The 25,405-nt window shown below is 43.8% G+C and overlaps 1 protein-coding gene across 2 annotated transcripts in view; it reads right to left on the bottom strand.

The window, feature by feature from the left end:
* Positions 1–25,405, bottom strand: part of COLQ (collagen like tail subunit of asymmetric acetylcholinesterase) — a 153,677-nt gene that overhangs the window by 13,949 nt on the left and 114,323 nt on the right. For both annotated transcript variants that reach the window (XM_075316675.1, XM_075316677.1), the window contains 2 exons: positions 5,115–5,202; positions 3,012–3,130 (listed from right to left, as the gene is read on the bottom strand). In XM_075316675.1, coding sequence (XP_075172790.1) covers positions 3,012–3,130; positions 5,115–5,202 — 207 coding nt within the window. The remainder of the gene's footprint in view (positions 1–3,011; positions 3,131–5,114; positions 5,203–25,405) is intronic.

The following is a 25,405-nucleotide window of genomic DNA, read 5'->3' as shown; positions in this document are numbered from 1 at the left end:
CAACGTGCGCACATAGCCTAAATATCTAATACCTACTACATACCAAAAATTCCTGGCAAACGTAATGTATATAAATATGTGAATATTCTTGGTAAACAGCCATATTACTCTACAGTTCTTGTGGTTTTGTTCTTTACTCCAAGTGCTACCTATTATCATTAAAGTAAGGCATGTACAGCGCCTTGAAAAAGTATTCATACCTTGTGATCTTTTGCACATTTTTTTTTTAACGTTAGATCCACAAACTTAGGCTGGACTCACATGAGCGTATGGCATCCAATGCGATATGCTAATGACCCTGCTGTGAGCCTGAGCCGAGTGTCATGCGACTGTGATCCGATCCTGCAATCGGGTCACAGCTGCGAAGTTGAGGGCGGGCGCTGCGTAGGAGAGGGAGGGGTTAATACCCCCAGCTCCTCCATTGTCAGCCTGTGTGTATATCGCACTGCACTGGGATAACATACGAGTGCAGTCCGATGTATCTCTCGCATCCATTCACTTGAATGGGTGCGAGGGATACAGCTCTCGCAGAAAATCGCAGCATGTTGCTACTTTTCTCGCATCCAGAACCTGGATGCGAGAAAAGCTGACCAACTGCTCTCCCTCATTGACTAGTATTGGTCAGAGTGCAATGCGATAATTTCTCGCATTGCACTCATCCGATTTCAACACTCGTGTGAGCGTACCCTAAAATGTATTTTATCGGGACTTTATGTGATATACAAACACAAAGTAAAATATAGTCTGTCACCAGGTTAACTATTAAAGCTCGCTGAGATGAGTGTATAATATTTTATTAGATAACACTCGGCCCAATGATATACTGTGGGCAGTGCAGATTTGCAATTTTTTTTAGTCATGCTGATTAGGCATGAGATACAATCACAGTAGACTGCATTTGGCAGCATATCTTGGACGGCGCACACCCATTCAAGTCAATGGATCAGATATATGCCGAGACAAACAATGGAGAAGATGGAGAAAATAAGCTCTCCATCTTCTCCTCACCTGTGCTCTATTCTCGCAAGCTGAAAATCGGATCACAGTGAATGACAATCAGCTCACGCTCACAGCAGAGTTCAAGCCAAATGTCATCAGCATATAGCATATTCTCTTGCATGAGACAATCATTGGATGCTATAAATCAGTGTGATCCTGGCCTTAAGACCCCGTTACACGCAACGACGTATCTAACGATATATCACTGGGGTCACAGATTCCGTGACGCACATCTGGCATCGTTAGCGACATCGTTGCGTGTGACACCAACGAATGGCCGTTAACGATCAAAAATACTCACCTGACCGTTGATTGTTGACACGTTGTTCATTTTCATAAAATCGTTGATTGTTGAGGATGCAGGTGGTTCGTCGTTCCCGAGGCAGCACACATCGCTACGTGTGACACCTCGGGATCGACGAACTGCAGCTTACCTGCGGCCACCGGCAATGAGGAAGGAAGGAGGTGGGTGGGATGTTACGGTCGCTCATCTCCGCCCCTCCGCTTCTATTGGGCGGCCGCTTAGTGATGCCGCTGTGACGCCGCACGAACCGCCCCCTTAGAAAGGAGGCGGTTCGCCGGCAACAGCGATGTCGCTAGGCAGGTAAGTCCATGTGACGGCTCCTAACGATTTTGTGCCACGGGCAGCGATTTTGCCCGTGACGCACAAACAACGGGGGCGGGTGCTTACACCAGCGATATCGCTAGCGATATCGCTGCGTGTAAAGCCCCCTTTAGTCGTATACTTCACAAATTTGGCTTTTATGAAAAATTGGCAGGAAAAAAGTTATTTTTAAAAGCAAGCCATAAGAAATCAGTTTTCAATTTGCAAAAAGCCATGTAGTGGACAAAGCTAGCATGTGGAAGAAGGTGCTCTGGTCAGATGAGACCAAAGTTGAACTTTTTGGGCTAAATGGTGATGGCTGCATCATTCGGTGGGGAGGCTTTTCTTCAGCAAAGACAGGGAAGCTGGTTAGAGTTGATGGGAGGATGGATGGTGCTTAATATAGTGCAATCCTGGAGGAAAACTTGTTAGGGTGCAAAAGACTTGAGATTGGGGCACAGGTTAATCGTCCAGCAAGACAACAACACTTAAAGGGACTCTGTCACCAGGTTTTTGTTACCCCATCTGAGACCAGCATAATGTAGACACAGATACCCTGATTCCAGCGATGTGTCACTTACTGAGCTGTTTGCTGTTATTTTGATAAAATTAATGTTTTCTCTGCTGTAGATCTAGCAGTTATACAGAACTCATTAATATGCTGGACTACCTGGCAGCACACCAAATAGTCCTCTAATGATAATCTACTGCTGATTAAACAGTGATTTTATCAAAACTACACAAAGCAGCCCAGTAAGTGACACATCGCTGGAATCAGGATCTCTGCCTTTATGTTCTGCTGCTCTCAGATTAGGTGGCAAAAACCTGGTAACAGAGTCCCTTAAACATACTGTCAGAGCTACAATGGAATGGTTTAGAATAAAGCATATTTATGTGTGTGAATGGCCCTGTCACTGTTCAGACCTAAACTCCATTTAGAATCTGTGGCAAGACTTGAAAATTGCTGTTCATAGCTATTCTCCATCCAATATTACTGAGCTAGAGCTAGTTTGCAAACAAGAATGGGCAAAAATGTCCGCCTCTACAGCTAAATATGCAAAGCTGTTAGAGACAAACCCGAAAAAACTTGCAGCAGTAATTGCAGCGTAAGGTGGTCCTACAATGTATTTACTCAGGAGGGCTGTATGCAAATACAGGTTACAAGTTTTAGATTTATATTTTTTAAATATTTAGAAAAACCCATGTATAATTTCCTTTACACTTCACAAATAATTGCTACTTAGTGTTGGTATATCATAAAATCCCAATAAATACATTTAAGTTTGTGGGTGTAAGGTGAAAAAATTTGGAAAAGTTCACAAGGTATGAATACTTATTCAAGGCACTGTATATGTACATATACAACATTCTTGACTGAGCCTCGTTACATAAATGATTACAGTATTACCTTGGCGTAGTTATAACCATTGAGGGATTCATCAATCACAGACTGAGGATGTTTGCAATGACATCTCCCTGGAGGTCCAGGAAGACCTCGCTCTCCTTTTGGTCCTACGACTAGTTGTCCTAAGAAGAAGAAAAGTTACAAAAAGTAGCAAAATATTTACTGTATCTTCTGTCTTAAAACTCAAAGAGATAAGAAAAGCATTGTATAATGATAGACAGCAAATGAGGTTAGTGTAGTTTGTGCATTGTATTATCAGTGATATGAGCAGAATAATATTTATTTATGGTATATTTCCTGATGGCAAATTTTTCCTTCTTTTATTTATATTTACAATATAGGCATACAGTTAGGTCCAGAAATATTTGGACAGTGACACAATTTTCGCGAGTTGGGCCCTGCATGCCACCACATTGGATTTGAAATGAAATCTCTACAACAGAATTCAAGTGCAGATTGTAACGTTTCATTTGAAGGTTTGAACAAAAATATCTGATAGAAATTGTAGGAATTGTACACATTTCTTTACAAACACTCCACATTTTAGGAGGTCAAAAGTAATTGGACAAATAAACCAAACCCAAACAAAATATTTTTATTTTCAATATTTTGTTGCGAATCCTTTGGAGGCAATCACTGCCTTAAGTCTGGAACCCATGGACATCACCAAACGCTGGGTTTCCTCCTTCTTAATGCTTTGCCAGGCCTTTACAGCCGCAGCCTTCAGGTCTTGCTTGTTTGTGGGTCTTTCCGTCTTAAGTCTGGATTTCAGCAAGTGAAATGCATGCTCAATTGGGTTAAGATCTGGTGATTGACTTGGCCATTGCAGAATGTTCCACTTTTTTGCACTCATGAACTCCTGAGTAGCTTTGGCTGTATGCTTGGGGTCATTGTCCATCTGTTCTATGAAGCGCCGTCCGATCAACTTTGCGGCATTTGGCTGAATCTGGGCTGAAAGTATATCCCGGTACACTTCAGAATTCATCCGGCTACTCTTGTCTGCTGTTATGTCATCAATAAACACAAGTGACCCAGTGCCATTGAAAGCCATGCATGCCCATGCCATCACGTTGCCTCCACCATGTTTTACAGAGGATGTGGTGTGCCTTGGATCATGTGCCGTTCCCTTTCTTCTCCAAACTTTTTTCTTCCCATCATTCTGGTACAGGTTGATCTTTGTCTCATCTGTCCATAGAATACTTTTCCAGAACTGAGCTGGCTTCATGAGGTGTTTTTCAGCAAATTTAACTCTGGCCTGTCTATTTTTGGAATTGATGAATGGTTTGCATCTAGATGTGAACCCTTTGTATTTACTTTCATGGAGTCTTCTCTTTACTGTTGACTTAGAGACAGATACACCTACTTCACTGAGAGTGTTCTGGACTTTAGTTGATGTTGTGAACGGGTTCTTCTTCACCAAAGAAAGTATGCGGCGATCATCCACCACTGTTGTCATCCGTGGACGCCCAGGCCTTTTTGAGTTCCCAAGCTCACCAGTCAATTCCTTTTTTCTCAGAATGTACCCGACTGTTGATTTTGCTACTCCAAGCATGTCTGCTATCTCTCTGATGGATTTTTTCTTTTTTTTCAGCCTCAGGATGTTCTGCTTCACCTCAATTGAGAGTTCCTTAGACCGCATGTTGTCTGGTCACAGCAACAACTTCCAAATGCAAAACCACACACCTGTAATCAACCCCAGACCTTTTAACTACTTCATTGATTACAGGTTAACGAGGGAGACGCCTTCAGAGTTAATTGCATCTCTTAGAGTCCCTTGTCCAATTACTTTTGGTCCCTTGAAAAAGAGGAGGCTATGCATTACAGAGCTATGATTCCTAAACCCTTTCTCTGATTTGGATGTGAAATCTCTCATATTGCAGCTGGGAGTGTGCACTTTCAGCCCATATTATATATATAATTGTATTTCTGAACATGTTTTTGTAAACAGCTAAAATAACAAAACTTGTGTCACTGTCCAAATATTTCTGGCCCTGACTGTAAATACTTATTTTTATCTGTTTTTGTTACAGACAATAAAAAAAATATTGCTTATAATATTGTTTGATTAGGCTATACTTTTTATGTTGGATTTATTATTCATTTTACCTGGTCCTGGCGGTCCAGGTTGACCTGTAGATCCTGGTCTTCCAGGGGGACCCATAATTCCCATAGCACCAGTCATTCCCTTGTCTCCCTATAAAATAATAAAAGTCAATATAATTATAATGTATAATAATTAATAATTTCTATGTAAAAAAAAAAATACTATATATTTGACAAATGTTTAAGTTACCGTATAACAGGTATACAGAATGATTGTACAGTGTAATAAAGTTTAGGAAAAAAAAACCAACCTTTGGAGAAATCGATTTAGAATTAGTGGAAGAAAATATATACTCGTTATAAATGTAGAAAATGTGATAAAAAATTCACACATATGTATACTATCAACGGGTCTTTCTAAATGTAATATAGGTGCCAATAATTAATTGTCCCATCCATATCTCTTTTGCTTACATCACTAAACAGTACCGAATAATAATATTCTGTGGAGACAATAAAATATTAAATTCCATCATTGAACTAAAACTTACGTACCTAAATAGTCTTCTAAATAGAAATATCCATAAGTTTATATTGGCATGCATGGTCTACTAATTTCAGGCACTAAATTCATGTAATACATGAAGGATGGGTACAGAAACAAAATATGACCTGCTTATGTACTATAAAAAAGTCCATGGTTCACAAAAATAACACCTTGCTAATCTGACTAAAAATTATATACAGTTCTGTTCAAAGGTTTTAGGCTGTAATGTAATAATGATTAAAAAAAAAAAACAAAAAACCCAGAAATGTTAATTGTTGATTTGTATCATATTTATAATTTTTAATCATATTTATTATTATTTTGTTCTAAAAATATGAAAAATGAGTGGATAGAAGAACAATCTAAATCAAATAAAGATTTGATGTGACTGCCCTTTCCCTTCAAAACAGCACTGAAGCAATTCTTCTAGGTACACTTGTAAAGTTTTTGAAGGAACTTGGCAGGGAAGTTGTTCCAAACACCTTGGAGGACTAACCACAGATCTAGACTGGCACAAACCCTTCTGTTTCTTCATGTATCAACATGCAGACTCAATGATCTCGAGATTCGGGCTCTGTGGTAGCCATATAATCACTTCCAGGACTGTTCTTTAAGCTGAATAATAATAATAATAATAATAATCTTTATTTCTATAGCGCCAACATATTCCGTAGCGCTTTACAATTCAGGAGGATCATATACAAACAAGTAACAGTTATAGAAATACAATATTTAGAGGGGAAAAAAAAAATAGTGTATACAAAATACAGCTGAAGCTGAAGATAGTAAGATAATAAAGCTGAAGATAGTCCTTAAATACACTGGCTGTACATTTGGGATCATTGTCTTGTGGCAGAAAAAAATTGCCAATCAAAAACCTCCCTGATGGTCTTACATGATGGATAAGTATCTACCTGAATCTCAGCATGAAGGACACCATTAATGTTGACTAAATTCTGAACTTCATTCTTTGAAATGCAGCCCCAAACTTGTAAGGAACCTCTACCATACGTCACTGTTACCCACAGTCACTCATTATTGCTTCACTTTCCAACCCTTTGACAAACTATCTTCTGCTACAGTCAAATATGTATTTTGAATCATGATCCAGAGCACCTGCTGCCAATTTTCTGTACCTCAATTCTTACATTTTTGTGCATAGCTGAGTCACTTAAAAAAAAAGAAATAAATATATCTTTATTTGTATATAGCGCTAACCTATTCCGCAGCACTTTACATACATCAGGAACACAGTCCCCATTGGGGATGACAATCTAAATTCCCTATCAGTATGTCTTTGGAGTGTGGGAGGAAACCGATGCAAACACAGGGAGAACATAGAAACTCCTTGCAGATATTGTCCTTGGTGGGATTCAAACCCAGGACCCCAGCGCTGCAAGACTGCAGTGCTACCCACTGAGCCACTTTGCCTTGTTTGTGTGTTGAAGGTTTGACTAAAGACTTGTAGTCTGAAACACATTGGTTAGATCTTTGTTTTAGTTTGTACTCTTTGGACCTCATGATGGTTTTTATTCAGCTAGATGAATAATTTCTTAATTTTATACTAACTGAGCTGTGAAGCTTGATTTGTGCAATTGGTATATGAAAGGTATGATTTCTAGACACACTTCTTCTTAGAAGACCACTTCTGGACAGACTTCTCCCAACATCAGATGCTTGCTTTCAGTTTTGAGCTGATGTACATCTTCTATTCATCTGCTGCACTAAGATGCCTTGGATGACTGTGTCTACTGACCTCAATGTCGCCCTTTTATTGGTGTCCTCCATGTTGTGAAGTACAGGTAGGTACTTATCCAGCATGTTATTCCATGAGGGAAGCATCTGGTAGTATATGTGCATCTGTACATGTATAGTATACTGTATGTGCCTGTGTATATTCCTGTATATATGTGTATGTGCCTGTGTGTATTTATAGTATATGTGCTTATGTGTATATGTGCCTGTGTGTATATATAATATATTTGTGTAAGTGCATGTGTGTATGCAGTGCCTGTGTATATAGTATATGTGCCTGCATGTGTGTATACAGTATATGTGCCTGCGTGTATATCTATATATATAATTGCCTTATTCTGTCTGTCTGTCTGTCTGTCTATCTGTCTGTCTGTCTGTCATGCTCCGAAATTGTGTCCTTACGGTGACACAAAGCTGATTGGCCGCTGGGCTCGCCATGGCCCCGCCCCCCCACACGGATTGGCCTCTCGCCCCGGCTCTCTGCAGGCCCCGCCCCCCTCACGCAATGCACGCTCGCTCTGGCCCAACTGACACGGAGCCCCGACTCCCAGGTGAGTACACACACACATCAGATCACACTCACTCTCACACTCACTCTCACACACACCTCACACATCACAACATGCTGGGATATCGCTTGCTTCTACACCGGCTCCGTCAGGATCCCGGCAGCGCCAGACATAACCTTGCGATGCTGGGATCTTGACGGAGGCCGTGAAAGCTGGTAACCATTATACACATCGGGTAACTAAGGTCCCTTAGTTACCCGATGTGTATCATAGTTACCAGTGTACACCGGCTCCCACTCACTCTCACACACACCTCACACACACATCACATCGCATCCACACATCAAGGTCCTGCAGCTGCGGAACATACACACACATAACAGCACACACACACACACATACACACAAATCAGATCACACTCACACACACCTCACACATCACATCGCATCCAAATACTCACAACATCCTGGGATATCGCTTGCTTCTCGGCCTCGATACTGTGCTGTTGTGAGCTTCCAGGACCTGCCGGGGGATCACATGGCCAGAAGCATGTGATATCCCCGGATGTTGTGAGTATCAGCGCGTATGTGCAATATCGTCAGTGTCTGTGTGTGTGAGTGTATGCGATCGGGTGTGTGTGAGTGTATGCGATCGGGTGGGTGTGAGTGTATGCGATCGGGTGGGTGTGTGTGGGTGTGTGTGAGTGTATGCGATCGGATCTGTGAGTGTCAGCAGAGGAGCACGGCGTGCTGGAGGAGGCTGAGAGGAGAGAGGCTGACCCTGGGGAAGGCTGGGATATGGAGGCTGGGGACAGAGAGGCTGATGCTGGGGACAGAGAGGCTGATGCTGGGAGGAGAGAGGCTGATGCTGCAGGTAGAGAGGCTGATGCTGGCGCAGCATGGCGGATGGAGCACGTTTGGGAGTGCGCAGCATGGCGGATGGAGCACCTTTGGGAGTGCGCAGCATGGCGGATGGAGCACGTTTGGGAGTGCGCAGCATGGCGGATGGAGCACCTTTGGGAGTGCGCAGCATGGCGGATGGAGCACGTTTGGCAGTGCGCAGCATGGCGGATGGAGCACGTTTGGGAGTGCGCAGCATGGCGGATGGAGCACGTTTGGGAGTGCGCAGCATGGCGGATGGAGCACGTTTGGGAGTGCGCAGCATGGCGGATGGAGCACGTTTGGGAGTGCGCAGCATGGCGGATGGAGCACGTTTGGAAATGCGCAGCATGGCGGATGGAGCACGTTTGGGAGTGCGCAGCATGGGGGATGCAGCACGATGGGGAGTGCGGAGTATGGCGGATGGAGCACGTTTGGGAGTGCGCAGCATGGGGGATGCAGCACGATGGGGAGTGCGGAGTATGGCGGATGGAGCACGTTTGGGAGTGCGCAGCATGGCGGATGGACCACGTTTGGGAGTGCGCAGCATGGCGGATGGAGCACGTTTGGGAGTGCGCAGCATGGGAGATGGAGCACGATGGGGAGTGCGCAGCATGGCGGATGGAGCACGTTTGGGAGTGCGCAGCATGGGGGATGGAGCACGATGGGGAGTGCGCAGCATGGCGGATGGAGCACGTTTGGGAGTGCGCAGCATGGCGGATGGAGCACGTTTGGGAGTGCACAGCATGGCGAATGGAGCACGTTTGGGAGTGCGCAGCATGGCGACTGGAGCACGTTTGGGAGTGCGCAGGATGGGAGATGGAGCACGATGGGGGGTGCGCAGCATAGGGGATGGAGCACGTTTGGGAGTGCGCAGCATGGCGGATGGAGCACGTTTGGGAGTGCGCAGCATGGGGGATGCAGCACGATGGGGAGTGCGGAGTATGGCGGATGGAGCACGTTTGGGAGTGCGCAGCATGGCGGATGGACCACGTTTGGGAGTGCGCAGCATGGCTGATGGAGCACGTTTCGGAGTCCGCAGCATGGGAGATGGAGCACGATGGGGGGTGCGCAGCATAGGGGATGGAGCACGATGGGGAGTGCGCTGCATGGGGGATGGAGCACGATGGGGAGTGCGGAGTATGGCGGATGGAGCACGTTTGGGAGTGCTCAGCATGGCGGATGGAGCACGTTTGGGAGTGCGCAGCATAGCGGATGGAGCACGTTTGGGAGTGCGCAGCATGGGAGATGGAGCACGATGGGGAGTACGCAGCATGGCGGATGGAGCACGTTTGGGAGTGCGCAGCATGGGGGATGGAGCACGATAGGGAGTGCGCAGCATGGCGGATGGAGCACGTTTGGGAGTGCGCAGCATGGCGGATGGAGCACGTTTGGGAGTGCGCAGCATAGCGGATGGAGCACGTTTGGGAGTGCGCAGGATGGGAGATGGAGCACGATGGGGGGTGCGCAGCATACGGGATGGAGCACGATGGGGAGTGCGCTGCATGGGGGATGGAGCACGATGGGAAGTGCACACCTCCCCCCAACACACACACACACATACGCGCGTGCGCGCACTGCACAACACACCACACCACACACACACACTGGGAACCACAAACAACTGCCCTACACAGACACCCACACACACAGACAACGCTGCACACACAAATATATGCACATACCGCACAACACGCACATTGCACAAAACATACCTCCCCCCAAAACACACCACACACACACAAACTGCGCAACACACACACAACGCTACAGACACACAGCGCTCCACAAACAACGCAACACACAAACAACACCGCTCTCACCCCCCATCACACCCAGACAACACCCAGAACATGTACAGCGCCTACACAAACACTTGGTAACTACACACAACAACATCTATATATATCTATATATAGATATATATATATATATATATATATATATATATATATATATATCTATATATAGATATAGATATATATATATATATATATATATATATATATATATATATATATAACAAAAATCATACATGAACTACACAATACGTAAATTCTAGAATACTCGATGCGTAGAATCGGGCCACCTTCTAGTATAATATATTTGTGTAAGTGCATGTGTGTATGCGGTGCCTGTGTATATAGTATATGTGCCTGCATGTGTGTATACAGTATATGTGACTGTGTTTATATATAGTATATGTGTATATTGCTGTGTGTATATATAGTATATGTGCCTGTGTGTATATAGTATGTGCTTGTGTATGTATATATAGTATATGTGCCTGCATGTGTGTATATAGTATATATGCTTGTGTATGTATATATAGTATATGTGCCTGCATGTGTGTATATAGTATATGTGCCTGCATGTGTGTATATAGTATATGTGCCTGTGTTTATATATAGTATATGTGTATATTGCTGTGTTTATATATAGTATATGTGCCTGTGTGTAAATCTAGTATATGTGCTACTGCTCTGGTCTATGTCTTCTGGCTGCAGCCGTGATGTCATGACTGAAACACGTGACTTGTGGAGCCAATCACTGAGCTCAGCAGTCACACCAAGGTAGATGCCACAAGTTGCTAAGCCCTGTGAGATCAGCTATAGTGGTCACGTGTGACATTATCTCTGCAGCTTGTAATCATAGACAAACCAATAGCAGAGACATCACTAGGCCAGGTGAAAATGAGTAACTCTGATTTTATTATTTTTTTCCTAGTGCAACATGATGTGCTCAATAAAACTTAAAGTGGAAGACCCCAAGAGGCAGGTGGGGCCCATAGTCAATTCTTGCACAGGGACCCTTTGCTCTCAGTGTCTGCCCCTGCCTAGTCCTATACATTGATGACTGTCGTACCACTGAGCTGAGGCAAGTCTACAGAACCATGCTTATATTAAACATCATTCTTTCCTGACAGTATTTAAAAAAAAGAAGAAGAACTTGGTCATCATCCCCTGACACAATTTAATCTGCTTGTGCTGAAAATAGTGATGTATGTTGTAAGCAGTATCCAGCTCTATATCAAGTTAGTGGATAATCAAACACAAGCTATTGATTGATCTTTATAAAAGCCATTAGATAAAGAGTCCGTAAAGTGTACTCATAAAAATGGACTTGATGTGCTTATTCTTGCACAACATAAAAGTATATCCAAAGCAATAAAGCAATGTAATTGTTACAGCCAACACTGAAAAGGCATTTTCTTTTTTTTTAAGTATTCTCTGTTATTGCATATTTTTCACTCAGAATGATTTCTGAAAGCAAATTGTAATATTGGGTAAAACATCAGACAAAAAGATTTAAGCGGGCTTTACACGCTACGATATATCTAACGGGATGTCGGTGGGGTCACGTGGTAAGTGCAACCAGCATCGTTAGTGATATCGTAGCGTGTGACAGCTATGAACGAGCAGAAATTCTCACCTTCTCGTTCATTGTTCACATGTCGCTCATTTTCTAAAAATTGCACGTCCTGTTGTTCATCGTACCTGGGGCAGCACACATCGCTCCATGTGACACCCCGGGAACGATGAACTGCAGCTTACCTGCATCCCGCCGGCAATGCGGAAGGAAGGAGGTGGGCGGGATGTTTACGTCCCGCTCATCTCCGTCCCTCCGCTTCTATTGGCCGGCCGCTGTGTGACATCGCTGTGACGCCGAACGTCCCTCCCCCATCAGGAAGTGGATGTTCGCCGACCACAGCGAGGTCGTTCGGGAGGTAAGTACGTGTGACGGGGGGTTACAGCATTGTGCGACACGGGCAAGAATTGATGAGGGCGGGTGCGATTGCACGATATATTGTAACGTGTAAAGCAGCCTTTAGTAACACATTTTTTAATTGTTCATATTCTTATTTAAGAAGCAAAGGGAATTCCCATCTCACCAATGTGACATGCCCAACTACTTGCACCAGCAAGCAAAACTTTAAGTGGTTACCATAAAATATTTACAAAAAGACTATGGCACCGATACAGCAAGCAGTTTATTCATTTCTCTGGCACAAAACTGCTTGAAATGTTGCAAAATTTACTCAAAACTTGTAAAAATTTTGAGACGTTTGGCATTTTTATGCCAGTGTTGGCCAGGTTTGCCAGGAAGGGTCGTGGCGGGGCTCAGTGTAAATTATGACATAATTGTACTCTAAACTCTGATTGGAGGACATCTCTTCTGGTGGCATGGTAGCTAACAGATACAAATTCCTTAAGCGAGGCAAGCTTCTTAAGTAATTTGGCACATCTTACTCCAATTCTCTCTTTATAAGGCCTAAGCCACACGGCATGAAAATCGGAGCGAGTGGAATGCGATGTTTTATCGCATTCCACTCGGACCAATATTCGCCTATGTGCCAGCACCCATTCACGATTATTTTCTCAGCCCTAATCGGACCAAGAAAACAATTGAAGCATGCTGCGATTGTAATGCGAGACTCTCTTGCACCCATTCAAGTCTATGGGGCGAGAGAAAAAAATCGCACTGCACTCACAGTACACCGGTGTACCGCGAGTGCAGGGCGAGAATTGCAATAGCCGGCTACGGAGGAGAGAGGGAGATAAATCCCTCCCTCCCCTCCTCAGTGCCTGCCCGCCTCTCCTCAGCGCTGGCCCGCCCCTCCTCAGAGCTGGCCCGCCCCACGCAGCTGAGGTCCGATCGCATGATCGGACCTCAGTCGTAGTGACACTTGCATGACACTCAGCTCGTGCTGTGCTGCCAGCGTGAGCCGAGTGTCATACGAGGATCGCAGTAGATCCCCGTGTGGCCCCGGCCTTAAGACTGGCATACAAACCAACAGTCTTGATGAATCAATACCTATGTCCTGATCAAACAAGACTCAAGAAAACATAATAAAAAAAGTTGTTAAAATATATATTTGGAAAAAGTTACACATTTGAGAACCAATATCGCCAGATTGAATAATGGTAAATCTTTCTAAAATAATCTAGTACGCCACAAAGTAGAGTAGTTAAATGAGAGGTGACATTAAGTGGTCATCACAAACTTGTACGTCACTAATCTCTGCTGATAGGATAGCATTTTGCTCCACTCTGTCCTTTACTTATGAGGTAATTAAAGTTTGTCATCAACAAGATTAAGGAATGAGCAGGATAGAGTTTCAGCCTTGGATTAGATATCTGAGGTTTTCCATTACAGACACTGAATGGTTTTAAAATACAAATGTAAAGTACCTAAAGGCTGAATGTAAAGATTGTACCTAAAATAAGAGGAAAAATAAAACATCAATATTGAGTATGTTTAAAAATCAACTGTCTCATAAGAATTAGTAACTGGTTTCATCAACTTTAGCACAAAAAAAATCCAACGAATGTGGAGCTCAATATTTCACGCTACTGTTGACTCCGACCCTTACAATAAATTCAACCTAAGCAAAGAGAGTGAAAAAAACCCCCAACAATTGTATCTCTTCTGCAACCTCAGTAGTTTGTTTTCCAAGGGGTCGTCCAAAAGTCTAATGTGTATGTGGGCCTGTGACAGATGATTGTCGGTGAAGATAAGGATCTGGCCGATGATCCTTTTGTTCTCTAAAACATAAACCACCGCCAGAGATAATTGGCAGTGGCTTTCTGTCACAGGGATGGGATGACTGGACAGGGACACCTAAGTTGACCCTCATACTGGGGACCCTGCACTGTCCCTTAGCTTAGAGCTATGCCTGATGGTAGTGTGACCCTAACTCCTGTTCAAGCCCTGGTGCAATTCCCCTCCCCCACACAAGGGGTGAGCCGGGACCATAGTCACAAACCCTACAACTATACACGGACAGGGGAATAAACAAAACATGTACACACGGTAATCAAATACAAAGGAGCGACTATACGTGCACAGGGGAAAATAACACAAAAGCGATGAAGTAAACAGACAAGCGGGAAACTTCCACACTGCACAATACGCACACCACAGATCACCAAAATTGGATCCCAACAAGACCGGAATTGCTGCACAAGCTGGAGCTATCAGCACTGTGTAGCATAATCCAGAATCTTATATAGGCAGGAGACTGCTGTGAATAGTAATTAGAAAGCTGAGCTCCTAGCAAGGTTCCCCAGGACAGCAGGAATTAACTCCTGCAGGACTGAGGAACAGTGCACATGAAACAGCCGACGCCCAGCATGGCTGAACAACTAGGAGACATCAAATTGCCTGTCAGGCTTTGCAGTGTGAACAGAGCCTGAGTTTTTGTAGACTATGACAGCTTTTTGATTAGAACTCCTCATCTCTGTGTGGGATTCTATATTTAAATATGTTTTCTTTGGTCCTGAAGTAGTTAATGCCGTTTTTTCTACTAGCAGCGCTCCTGCACTTAAGGTCAGCTGTAGCTGCTCTGTAGCCTTGCCCACTTATGTTTAAATAGCTAGGTTTCCCAGCAAGCAAGCCTTGCTGATTATACAAAGCCATTTGTATGCTGGCCCCTTTGGGGAAAGAGCTGCTGGGGATTCGTCCTGAAGTTGGATCTCACCTACCCTGTTGTATTGCAGTGTTGTAGTGCAGTGGTGGGCCTAGTGAGCCGTACCTCCCCACTCCTTAGCTGGGACTATAGTAGGGATTTTTTTAGAGCTTCAGGTATTCCTGCTCAGTGACAGGTGCAGAGCCTGTATAGGGTCTGGCTAGAAGTGCAGGGTACAGCGCCAGGTTAAGGTAGGAGGTGTCCATCTACCCTCTTACTAGTGCCAGGGCCCAACGTTGTTATTGAATTCCTGGTGTTTCACCTTGTTTGTGGTGTAGTTGTTGGGTGTTTTTTTGCTGTGCTTCAGACATCTGTTGGTCTGAACGTGCTCGCCTTGCTTGTTGCGTGACAGCTATGTGTCAACTTACATTTTCTGAATCATGGAATCTTTTTTTTTTCTTACCGATTCCATCTATAGGACAAATTCACAATGTCACATTACTTCAAGAACAAGCATTGGAATAAATTAGGATCCTGATACACAAAAATGTGTTAAAAGGAATAACTGAATCCATTAGGATGTCACTCATCATTTAGCAAAACAAAGTGTAGGGGTGGTGTCATCTTAAGATGGATCTTAAACTGGATGGGGAAGTAACACTTCTTAATTTAGATGAGGTTTCAGTAAGGATATTTAAATAGAGATGTATGCTGGACACACACTGAAAACTAATGTGTACACTAGAAGAGGACAAGCTCACCAGATGTCCCATCAACACACTCATTAATCTTCAACTGTAATGCACACCACATTCACTGTTACATTTAGTACATTTACACATTGAAATTTCCATAAAGTTTTGCACACCACATTTATATAAAATTATCACTTTCCATTTGAATCTATTCTTAATTATTATGGCTCTGCACATGAGGATAAGAAGAGTAATTGATCTGTATTTCATAGGCACTATGTCCGTTCTGTTCCTCTGTGCTTGGTTACCCATAAAATTATTTTGGCCCCTGAAAAAATGAAATTGCTATCCTCCATCCAACTTTCAGAAGTAAGGAATGAGTCTGGAAATTTGATACAGCAAAAAAAGTGTAATTGCGGTGTTAATTGCCATTTTTGGTAACACATTCATCAAAATGGTACTCATGATTTATGAATTTGAAGCAAATCTGAAAATGGGCTTTCTCCAAGTCTTGATCTATCTTTTCAACTTTTGATGACCAAAGTTGGATGCCCTGCCGAATTCTTTGAAACACCTTGGGAGACAACTTATGGTAGAGAAATGAACATTCAGTTCATGGGCTGCGCTTGGTAACTAAGGTAAATATCGGGTAACCAATCCGATATTTACCTTGGTTACCAGCGCATACCGCTTAGCGCTGGCTCCCTGCACTCCTAGCCAGAGTACACATGGGGTTAATTATCCGATGTGTACTCCAGCTACGTGTGCAGGGAGCAGGGAGCCGGCACTGACAGCTGAGAGCGGCGGACGCTGGTAACGAAGGTAAATATCGGGTAACCAAGGTAAAGGCTTCTTGGTTACCCGATGTTTACCGTAGTTACCAGCGTCCGCAGAAGCCGGCTCCCTGCTCACTGCACATTCAGTTGTTGCTCTCTCGCTGTCACACACAGCGATGTGTGCTTCACAGCGGGAGAGCAATAACTAAAAAATGGTCCAGGACATTCAGCAACAACCAGCGACCTCACAGCAAGGGCCAGGTTGTTGCTGGATGTCACACACAGCAACATCGCTAGCAACATCGCTGTTGCATCACAAAAGTTGTGCCTAAGCAGCGATGTTGCTAGCGATGTTGCTTAGTGAGTCGTGGCCTTAAGGCACACCTGTGCAATAATCATGCTGTCTAATCAGCATCTTGATATGGCACACCTGTGAGGTGAATGGATTATCTCAGTGAAGGAGAAGTGCTCACTAACACAGATTTAGGCAAATTTGTGAACAATAGTTGAGAGAAAAAGGTCTTTTGAACATAGAAAAAGTCTTACATCTTTGAGTTAATGCTCATGAAAAATGGGAGCAAAAACAAAAGTGTTGTGTTTATATTTTTGTTTATTATATTATCTATATGTGCCTCCTTTGCTATGCCATATTTTGAAACGCACTTAATCTTGTATTGATTCCTCAATGTTCTCCATTAGGACTAATAATTATCTCAGGGATGTTTTTCCTTTTGTGTCAATTCTGTCCTGCGTGTTGAGACTAATTATTTATTTCTTTGTTATTTTTGTCTTTCAATTATTTTTGGAAATAAAAGTTATTTATTTTAATTGGTTATTATTATTATTATTTTTTTTTTTTCCTGTCCTGCACTATATTATCATTGGTCTCCGCTTTGTGCTAGTGCTTTGGAGCTAATTACCCTATTTTAGGGTATAGTTTTTGGTTTATATATTGTTATTTAGCAGCATTGTGCCTTTTTGTATGATCAAGAGCAGGGCTTCATGAAGCATATGTTTGCTCTATTTTTAAGGAAATGTTCTTGCAAGACAATGCCCCATGACACCCCTGATAAGTGCATTCATAACCACTGATAAAAGATGTGGAGATTAAGGGTGCGGAATCCTTTTTATTAGTATGAAACATGGGTGTGCCTAAATTAGGTTACCCTTTGTGCAGAAATTCTTATGTATTTAAGACTATTATCCATCGGTTGCTGCTACAGTGAAAGTTTTCAGATTTGTATCCTTTAGTAAGTTATGTGTAGGGTATGCCTCATGCAATCAATTTCAATATGTTGCGTTTCAGGCTTAGGCCTCTTTCACACATCAGTTTTTTGCATCAGTCACAATCCATTTTGTGACTGGTGTGACACGGGAAAATAACACAAAAGCGATGAAGTAAACAGACAAGTGGGAAACTTCCACACTGCACAATACGTTGCAGATTGTGGTAAAACTGATGCAACGGATCCTGTAAAAAAACAGATCCTTCGTACTATTTTTTCCTGACCAGCAGTGATTTTACAACACTTCTGGGCATGCTTGGTTATAAAAAACGGAATCCGATGACAGATCCGTCATTTGACGGATGATGATGGATCCTGTGCCCATAGGCTTCCATTGCAACAAACGATGGATGGCGACGGATCCGTCGTGGTCCGTTTTCCATACATACAAAAAACATTACTATGGACGTTGTTTCCATCACATTTGTTGAGGAAACCGTCGTACGACGGATGTAACGTGAGGCCATCCGTCGCTAATACAAGTCAATGAGAAAAAATGGATCCAGTACTGAATCTGTTTTTTTTCACATTTCGACAGATTGTGATGGATGGCAAAAAACGGATATGTGAAAGGGCACTTATATGCATAGTGAAATGAGAAATGTCACTGTGGGTTTGTTTATTTGAAGGATTACACAGTTGCGTTGCCCGTTTTCTATTACTCTGGTGGTATGGATAATGCTGCCCCTTTCCTTTAAGACAGTAAAGAATCTATGCATATAGGTATATGACATGCTCACATGTCATATCTTTAGAGCACTTGTAGGTGACTGACTTTGAGTTAGGTGTGCATGTTGTGTAATATGCTTTGATAAGTGCAGCTCAAATAGATTGCGGTTCTGGTATAGCCTATATAACTTCATGTCCAAAATGATATCTAACAAAATGTAATCTAGGTCACCTACTGTAACTTTATATAGCAGTAAAAAAAAGTATATATTGTTTGGGTGATTCCATAAATAATGTTAATGATGAGGAATTCCTTAGCTTCTAGATAGCTTATATTGATATGTCATGCGGGACAATGTGCCAGCATAAGGTGGAGTCAGGGGCCAGACTGCATGTAGACATTGTAGCACCATTTCACAAAAGGGAGTCATCATGATTCTGGGCAACTGAAAGCTGAGGAACAGATCACCATCTTCAGTATCACAAACTGAGCCAACCATAGATGGATAAATGTCCATAACTCTGCAGTGAACTAGGAAAAACTCAAGGGGCCATACAAACAGTGCTGCCACAGTGTTCCTGTATCTAAAACTGTATATAATTCTACCTTGAACCAAGAAAAAGCAAGATGTCTATATTTTGGAACCAACAAGAGTATTCCGGATGTCTGTAACCATTAAGTGTAATGCCTTTATGTAAAAAAGTTCTGTTAGAACAATTCATATTGGCCTTTTGACTTTTCCCTACTACACCATTCCTCTGTGGAGTGGTTACCAATAGGTCCATTGACTGCTAACCTTGACTCAAACTATCTTAGGTATGTTCACACTGAGTTTTTGAAGCAGAAGCTAAAGCCTGCTTTACACGTTTCAATTAATCGTGCGATCGCATTTGCGATCGCACCCGCCCCCATCGTTTGTGCGGCACGGGCAATTTGTTGCCCATGTCGCACAATGTTGTAACCCCCGTCACATGTACTTACCTCCCGAACGACCTCGCTGTGGGCGGCGAACATCCACTTCCTGAAGGGGGAGGGACGTTCGGCATCACAGCGACGTCACACAGCGGCCAGCCAATAGAAGCGGAGGGGCGGAGATGAGCGGGACGTAAGCATCCCGCCCACCTTCCTTCCACATTGCCAGTGGCCGCAGGTAAGCTGCAGTTCATCGTTCCCGGGGTGTCACACGGAGCGATGTGTGCTGCCTCGGGAACAATGAACAACCTGACGTTCGATATTTAGAAAATGAGCGACGTGTCAACGAGCAACGATAAGGTGAGTATTATTGCTCGATCACACTCGCTCGTAGCTATCACACGCTACGATGTATCAAAAGATGCCGGATGTGCGTCACTTACAACGTGACCCCTACGACATATCGTAAGATACATCGTAGCGTGCAAAGCCCGCTTAAGTATGTACATACCCTTATAGTTGCAAATCTGTCAGAAGACAAAATGCTTAGCATTGTAGTCTTCCAATGTCCTCCAGATTACATCTTGCCATGAAACAGAAAGGCAAGCATAGGGAATCTATTCTCTAGAGACTTTAGTAAATTATCTAAAAAAACAAAAAGCACTTTGAAAGGATAGTTTTTTTCAAATAGGTAACTTAATACACTCATAATGTAAAAAAATGAAGATAAAAAAGCTAACCAGAAGCTATATATAACTGACAGCATGACGTCATCAAGTCTCTTGTGCTGAATCAGCACAAGCCAAAAATGTGTTAATCTTTCATTTGATATCAGAACTCTTATAATATCTTATTACTATGATCATCTGAACAGAAGGTTTAGAATTTGTGTCTATTTTTTTAATGGATAGGATAAATCATATTACACTCCAGGGAGTCGATCACTGGTGGACATTGACTTAGTAACATAATATATCAGCTTTTCATTAGGTTACTCCAGAGCTGTATTTAAAAAAAAAAAAAAAAAAATGGGTACTATGCTTTTCATTGAAAAACCTGTCTTCTTTTATTTACTTTTTTTAGGACCTGGCAGCAATGAAAGAAAATTATATAATTTTTTGTCATCATGTTTCCTTAGTATACAGCACTGAAATTCATTTATATATAGCACAGTGGAAAGTATTTTGGCACTTCAAAAAAAAATGCTGCATATTAAAAATGTGTTTAAAAATTGTTCGGAATTAACAAAATGTAAAGTCAATGAACAAAAGAGAAATCTAAATCAAATCGATATGTGATCACCCTTTGCCTTTAAAACGGTATTAAATCTTCTAGGTACGCTTGTACACAGTATTTGAAGTACGGTAACTCAGCAGAGAGGTTATTCCAAACATCTTGGAGAACTAACCACAGATCTTCTGTGAATGTAGGCTTGAGAAAATCCTTCAGTCGGTTTATGTAATCTCAGATGAACTTAATGATGTTTAGATCAGGGCTCTGTGGGGCTATACAACGACTTCCATGAATTTATTCTTTTTTTTCATGTCACAGGTCATACACCATTGCAAGACTGAGCACAGCAATAAAGAAAAGAGCAAATACTTGGCACTCATAAGTTGAAGAAACTTGACCAGATACAGCACAGACGTTTCGGTCTAACATAGACCTTCAACAGTGTGCAGTGCACCGCTTTTGCCACACAGAGACTGTGATCTACATCAGCGCTACTTTCACTCACAAGCTTAGCAGACCGTCTATACTGCACAATGATGAAGGTCTATGTTAGACCAAAACATCTGTGCTGTATCTGGTCAAGCTTACTCAATATAATACCAGTTTCTTCAACTATTTCAGTGCCAAGTATTTGCTCTTTGCCACGTACGGGACTGGATCCTAGTTGAACACCTACCACACAGAAGTGCTGTGTTTATCCACAACATGAGAACAGCAATAAGACACACTGTAATTACATTGCATCAGTAAAGTCTCTCCCAGGCAAAGATTTCAAAGCAGACTGGAATTCCAAGATGCGTTGTTCAAGCTCTTTTGAAGAAACACCAAAAAATGGGCAATGTTGAGGAACGTCGGCCAAGGAACATGATGAATATCTTTTGAAATTGTAAGACGTACAGCAGGACCATCAGCCATTGGGAGCCAGCTACACCAAAGTCTAGCAATAAGTGGTGTTTTAATGAAACAATTGTGCCCCCCCCCCCCAAAAAAAAACCTTTTTACATGGAAACAAGGCAAAGCCACTTAAAAGGACTCTGTCAGCACAAAATGACTGTTCAAACCAAGTAGAAGCACTCATGGCATAATGAGTGTGGGGAGACATCAGTGAAACATGGGGAGAGTCCGTGCAATTTTAGGGCTGCATTTCAGCAAATAAAGTTGAGAATTTGGTCAGGATTAATGCTGTCCTCAGTGCTGAGAAATACAAGCAGATACTTATCGATCATGTAATACCATGAGGGAGGTGTCTGATTGACTCCAAATTTTTTCTACAGCAGGGCGTCTCCAAACATATGGCCAGGATATCAGCCATATTCCTTCTCTCCATCCTTTCTTCCAGTTCTATCTTCTGCCTGGTTGTCCTGCAGTGGATGGCCCATCCTTGGTTCATGCTGCTGTCTCTCAGGGCCTGCACATGTGACGCCCTGGCCTTTCAGGTCGTCACAAGGGTGCCGTGCAATCTGCCCTTCTGCATGGTACCCGCTCCTCCTTGGTTACAGGTCCTGTCCCTTTGGTGTTGCTAAGAACAGGTATACACAAATCCTAAGGAACACTCTGCACCACACCCACCAGACACCCATTGGGCAGCCTGAGTGGAATGGGGCCGCCCAGATGGAGGGATGGTAGAAGGAGGGCCAGAAGTGTCAGTTGTAGTCAGAGAGTGTCAGTGAGCAGTGACAGGAAAGGTCACGCTGCGGAGCTTGGCTCCTGTACCCGTCCCAGATGCCAGACGTTGGCCTGGCCTGGAAGGAGCTGGAAACCCGGTCACAGGGGGTAGTGTCAAGGGGCACGGTACTGCCACGGAGGGCAGTTTGGCGGCCTTGTGCTACAACCGGGCAGGGGCCAGGGTATGACGGGGTACGCGGACCCTAGGCTGGGGAGTAGCTTTATGCAGCCCAGTAATTCACCCGACGAGGACGGAATCTTCATGAATCGCTTTCCACCCGCTCCAAAATCGGGGTATAAGCGCAACGAGAGGGATAGGACATCCCAAAACCGTCCAGAAAATACCAAGCATGAACCCTGAAAGCAAGCTCACTCTGCTAGCCACGCAGGTGAGCGGGACCCGAGTAGTTTTAGGCTAAAGGGATCCATCAAATGTAAACACAGTGCCAAGGGGCAAGGCTTCAGACCAACCAGCAATGCCAAAAGGGCACGGACCCAGTGTGTTCGACTTAAAGCTGCAGGGAGTTCAAGACTTTGGTTTAACTGGTGCCAGTGTCAGCATCTCTGGACTCTGTGAGTACGTTGTGCCCCTTTGCTTCCAATGGGTCCCCAGCCTACCATCACCAAGCTCCGGGACACCTTCCCCTGCCCACGGAGGGGTTAACATCAGCTGCCATCCTATCGCTCCCAGGTGCTCTCCCGCTCTCCTAAATGCAGTAGTGGTGGTATCCTATTTTACCATGACCCTTGGGTGGCCTCACGAACACTATCCAATCCACCCCTTCAAACCCCCTTTTTAATTTCGAGAGGCTGCGCGACCCCGCCTTGGGTCCGGAGATGCCTCGAGCCACTGCGGATCCGGATCCGAGCAGCCCATCAGCTGTCGCGGGGGCAGCACACACACACACCACCTCCTGGGACTGGCCGTAGAGTGCACGCAGCCACGCACCATTTCTTAAAGGGCCAGTGCACCCTGACCCAGCAGTGGCTCTCAGGTCAGCTGAAAGGTTTCAGGTATTTAAGAGACCTTCACCTTTAGGTAGGTGCCTGGGCAATGAGTTCCTACATTGCTAGTTCTCAGGGCCCATTGTGCTGTTGCTGTCATTGTGTTGTGTTCCGCTGCTGACTCGTATCTGTGTTTCAGTGCTTTACCAGACTGCTTCCTGCTGCAACAATCCACGCCAGCCATCGCAATACCTGCTGCTGGAAGTATCCACGCCAGCTGCCTACCACAATACCTGCTGCCGCGAGTATCCTTATTGGCTGCTGCTACTGCATCCATCCATCCATCCATCCATACCAGCCAAATCCACATCACAGGCTGCTGTTGCTATTACAAAAGAATATATTGTATCCATTGCACCAGCTGCCGAGGTACTGCAGATCCCATAGGGCTGCCCTCTGCTGGCTGCTTATCAGTGTGTGTACCTGCTGCCACCTCTAGTGCACCCTGACCCGGAAATGCCTCTCAAGTCAGCTGAGAGGTTTCTGGTATTTAAGGCACCTTACTTTTTAAGTTGGTGCCTGGGCAAGGAGTTGCTATGTTGCTAGTTCTCAGGTCCCATTGTGCTGTTTCTGTCATTGTGCTGTGTTCTACTGCTGACCCATATCTGTGTTTCAGTGCTCTACAAGTCTCTTACTTGCTGCTGCAACGGGCCACGCCAACCGGCCACCACAACAATGCTGCAAGTATCCACGTCGGCCGCCTACCACAATACCCACTGCCACAAGTATCATCATCGGCGACTGCTACTGCATCCATGCATCCCAGCCAAATCCATGTCTCAGGCTGCTGCTGCTATTACAAGAGACTGTATTGTATCCGAGGCACCAGCTGCCGAGGTACTGCAGATCCCCTGGGGCTGCCCTCTGCTGACTGCTTACCAGCATGTGTACCTGCTGCCACCTCCAGTGGCATTAGTGAAGACTCAGTGGCTGATCCAGTTCGCTCCTCCAGGAAAGTTAATGGTACTTTCTGTCCAGTGAACCCACTAATACCGTGCTCGCCCTGCGAGCATAACAATGTTATAGGTAATTTAGGTGATATCCTAGACCCCAGTGCTGTAAGAGCACACGGGCATTATCCAGTCTAATTGTGGTACAATAGTGACATTCACAGTGTACAATAATAAGCCCTGAAACACATTCACTTTTCTAAAAAAAAAAAAAAAAAAAAAAGAGACATATAATTTATACAGTATTTACTGGTATAATAGTAATGGCAATCAGGAGTGTAATGTGTAAATGTGTAATCCAAAGAGAGGTTTATAACGAATCCCCTTCAAGGACAAATGTCTTTTCACTAAGTGTATTCACTAAGAATCATTACTTATTGGAAATGAAGATCCAAAAGTTCCACTTCAAATGTTGCTTACAGCTAAGGCCTCTTTCACACATCAGTGAAAACACAGACATTTTTCACTGACGTGTTAAAGGTACATATGTCCCTCCGTGTGCTGTGATGTTGGTACACGTGTGATTTCCGAGTGCTATCCGTGATAATACACGGAGAGCTACTCACCTGTCCACGCTCCTGCTGTCCATGGTGCTGATATCTCCTGTGTCTCTCACTGCTGCAGCTACTTCCAGGTCGGCTGTACAGTGCATAACTGCATATGCATGAGAATAATTAGCCGACCTGGAAGCAGGAGATAGCAGCGGCCGAAGACAGCATCGCTGGAGAAGGTGAGTTTAAAAAGCTTTTTATTTTAAATGTACGTGATTTTTCTGGTACATGTTTCACGGATCACACCATAGTGTGGTCCGTGGATCATCAGTAATGCCAGAAAAAACGGACTTGACGATAAGGGAAAAAGCACTGTGTGTGCAGACCCATTGATTTTAATGGGTCTGCGTTGCCCATGATTCTGGTATGTGATTAAAAGATAGTAAAATACGTACCAGAATCACTAACGTATGAAGGAGGCCTAAAAAATATCCCAAAGTGAAACAATCATTTAGTCCTCTGGGTGCGCTGATTTGTATTCTAGTTACCCTGCATGTCTTGTTACTGTGTGG

Source organism: Anomaloglossus baeobatrachus, chromosome 6 (genome assembly GCF_048569485.1).
Source record: "Anomaloglossus baeobatrachus isolate aAnoBae1 chromosome 6, aAnoBae1.hap1, whole genome shotgun sequence".
Lineage (NCBI taxonomy): Eukaryota > Metazoa > Chordata > Amphibia > Anura > Aromobatidae > Anomaloglossus > Anomaloglossus baeobatrachus.
This window is presented reverse-complemented; position numbering and strand designations above follow the sequence as displayed.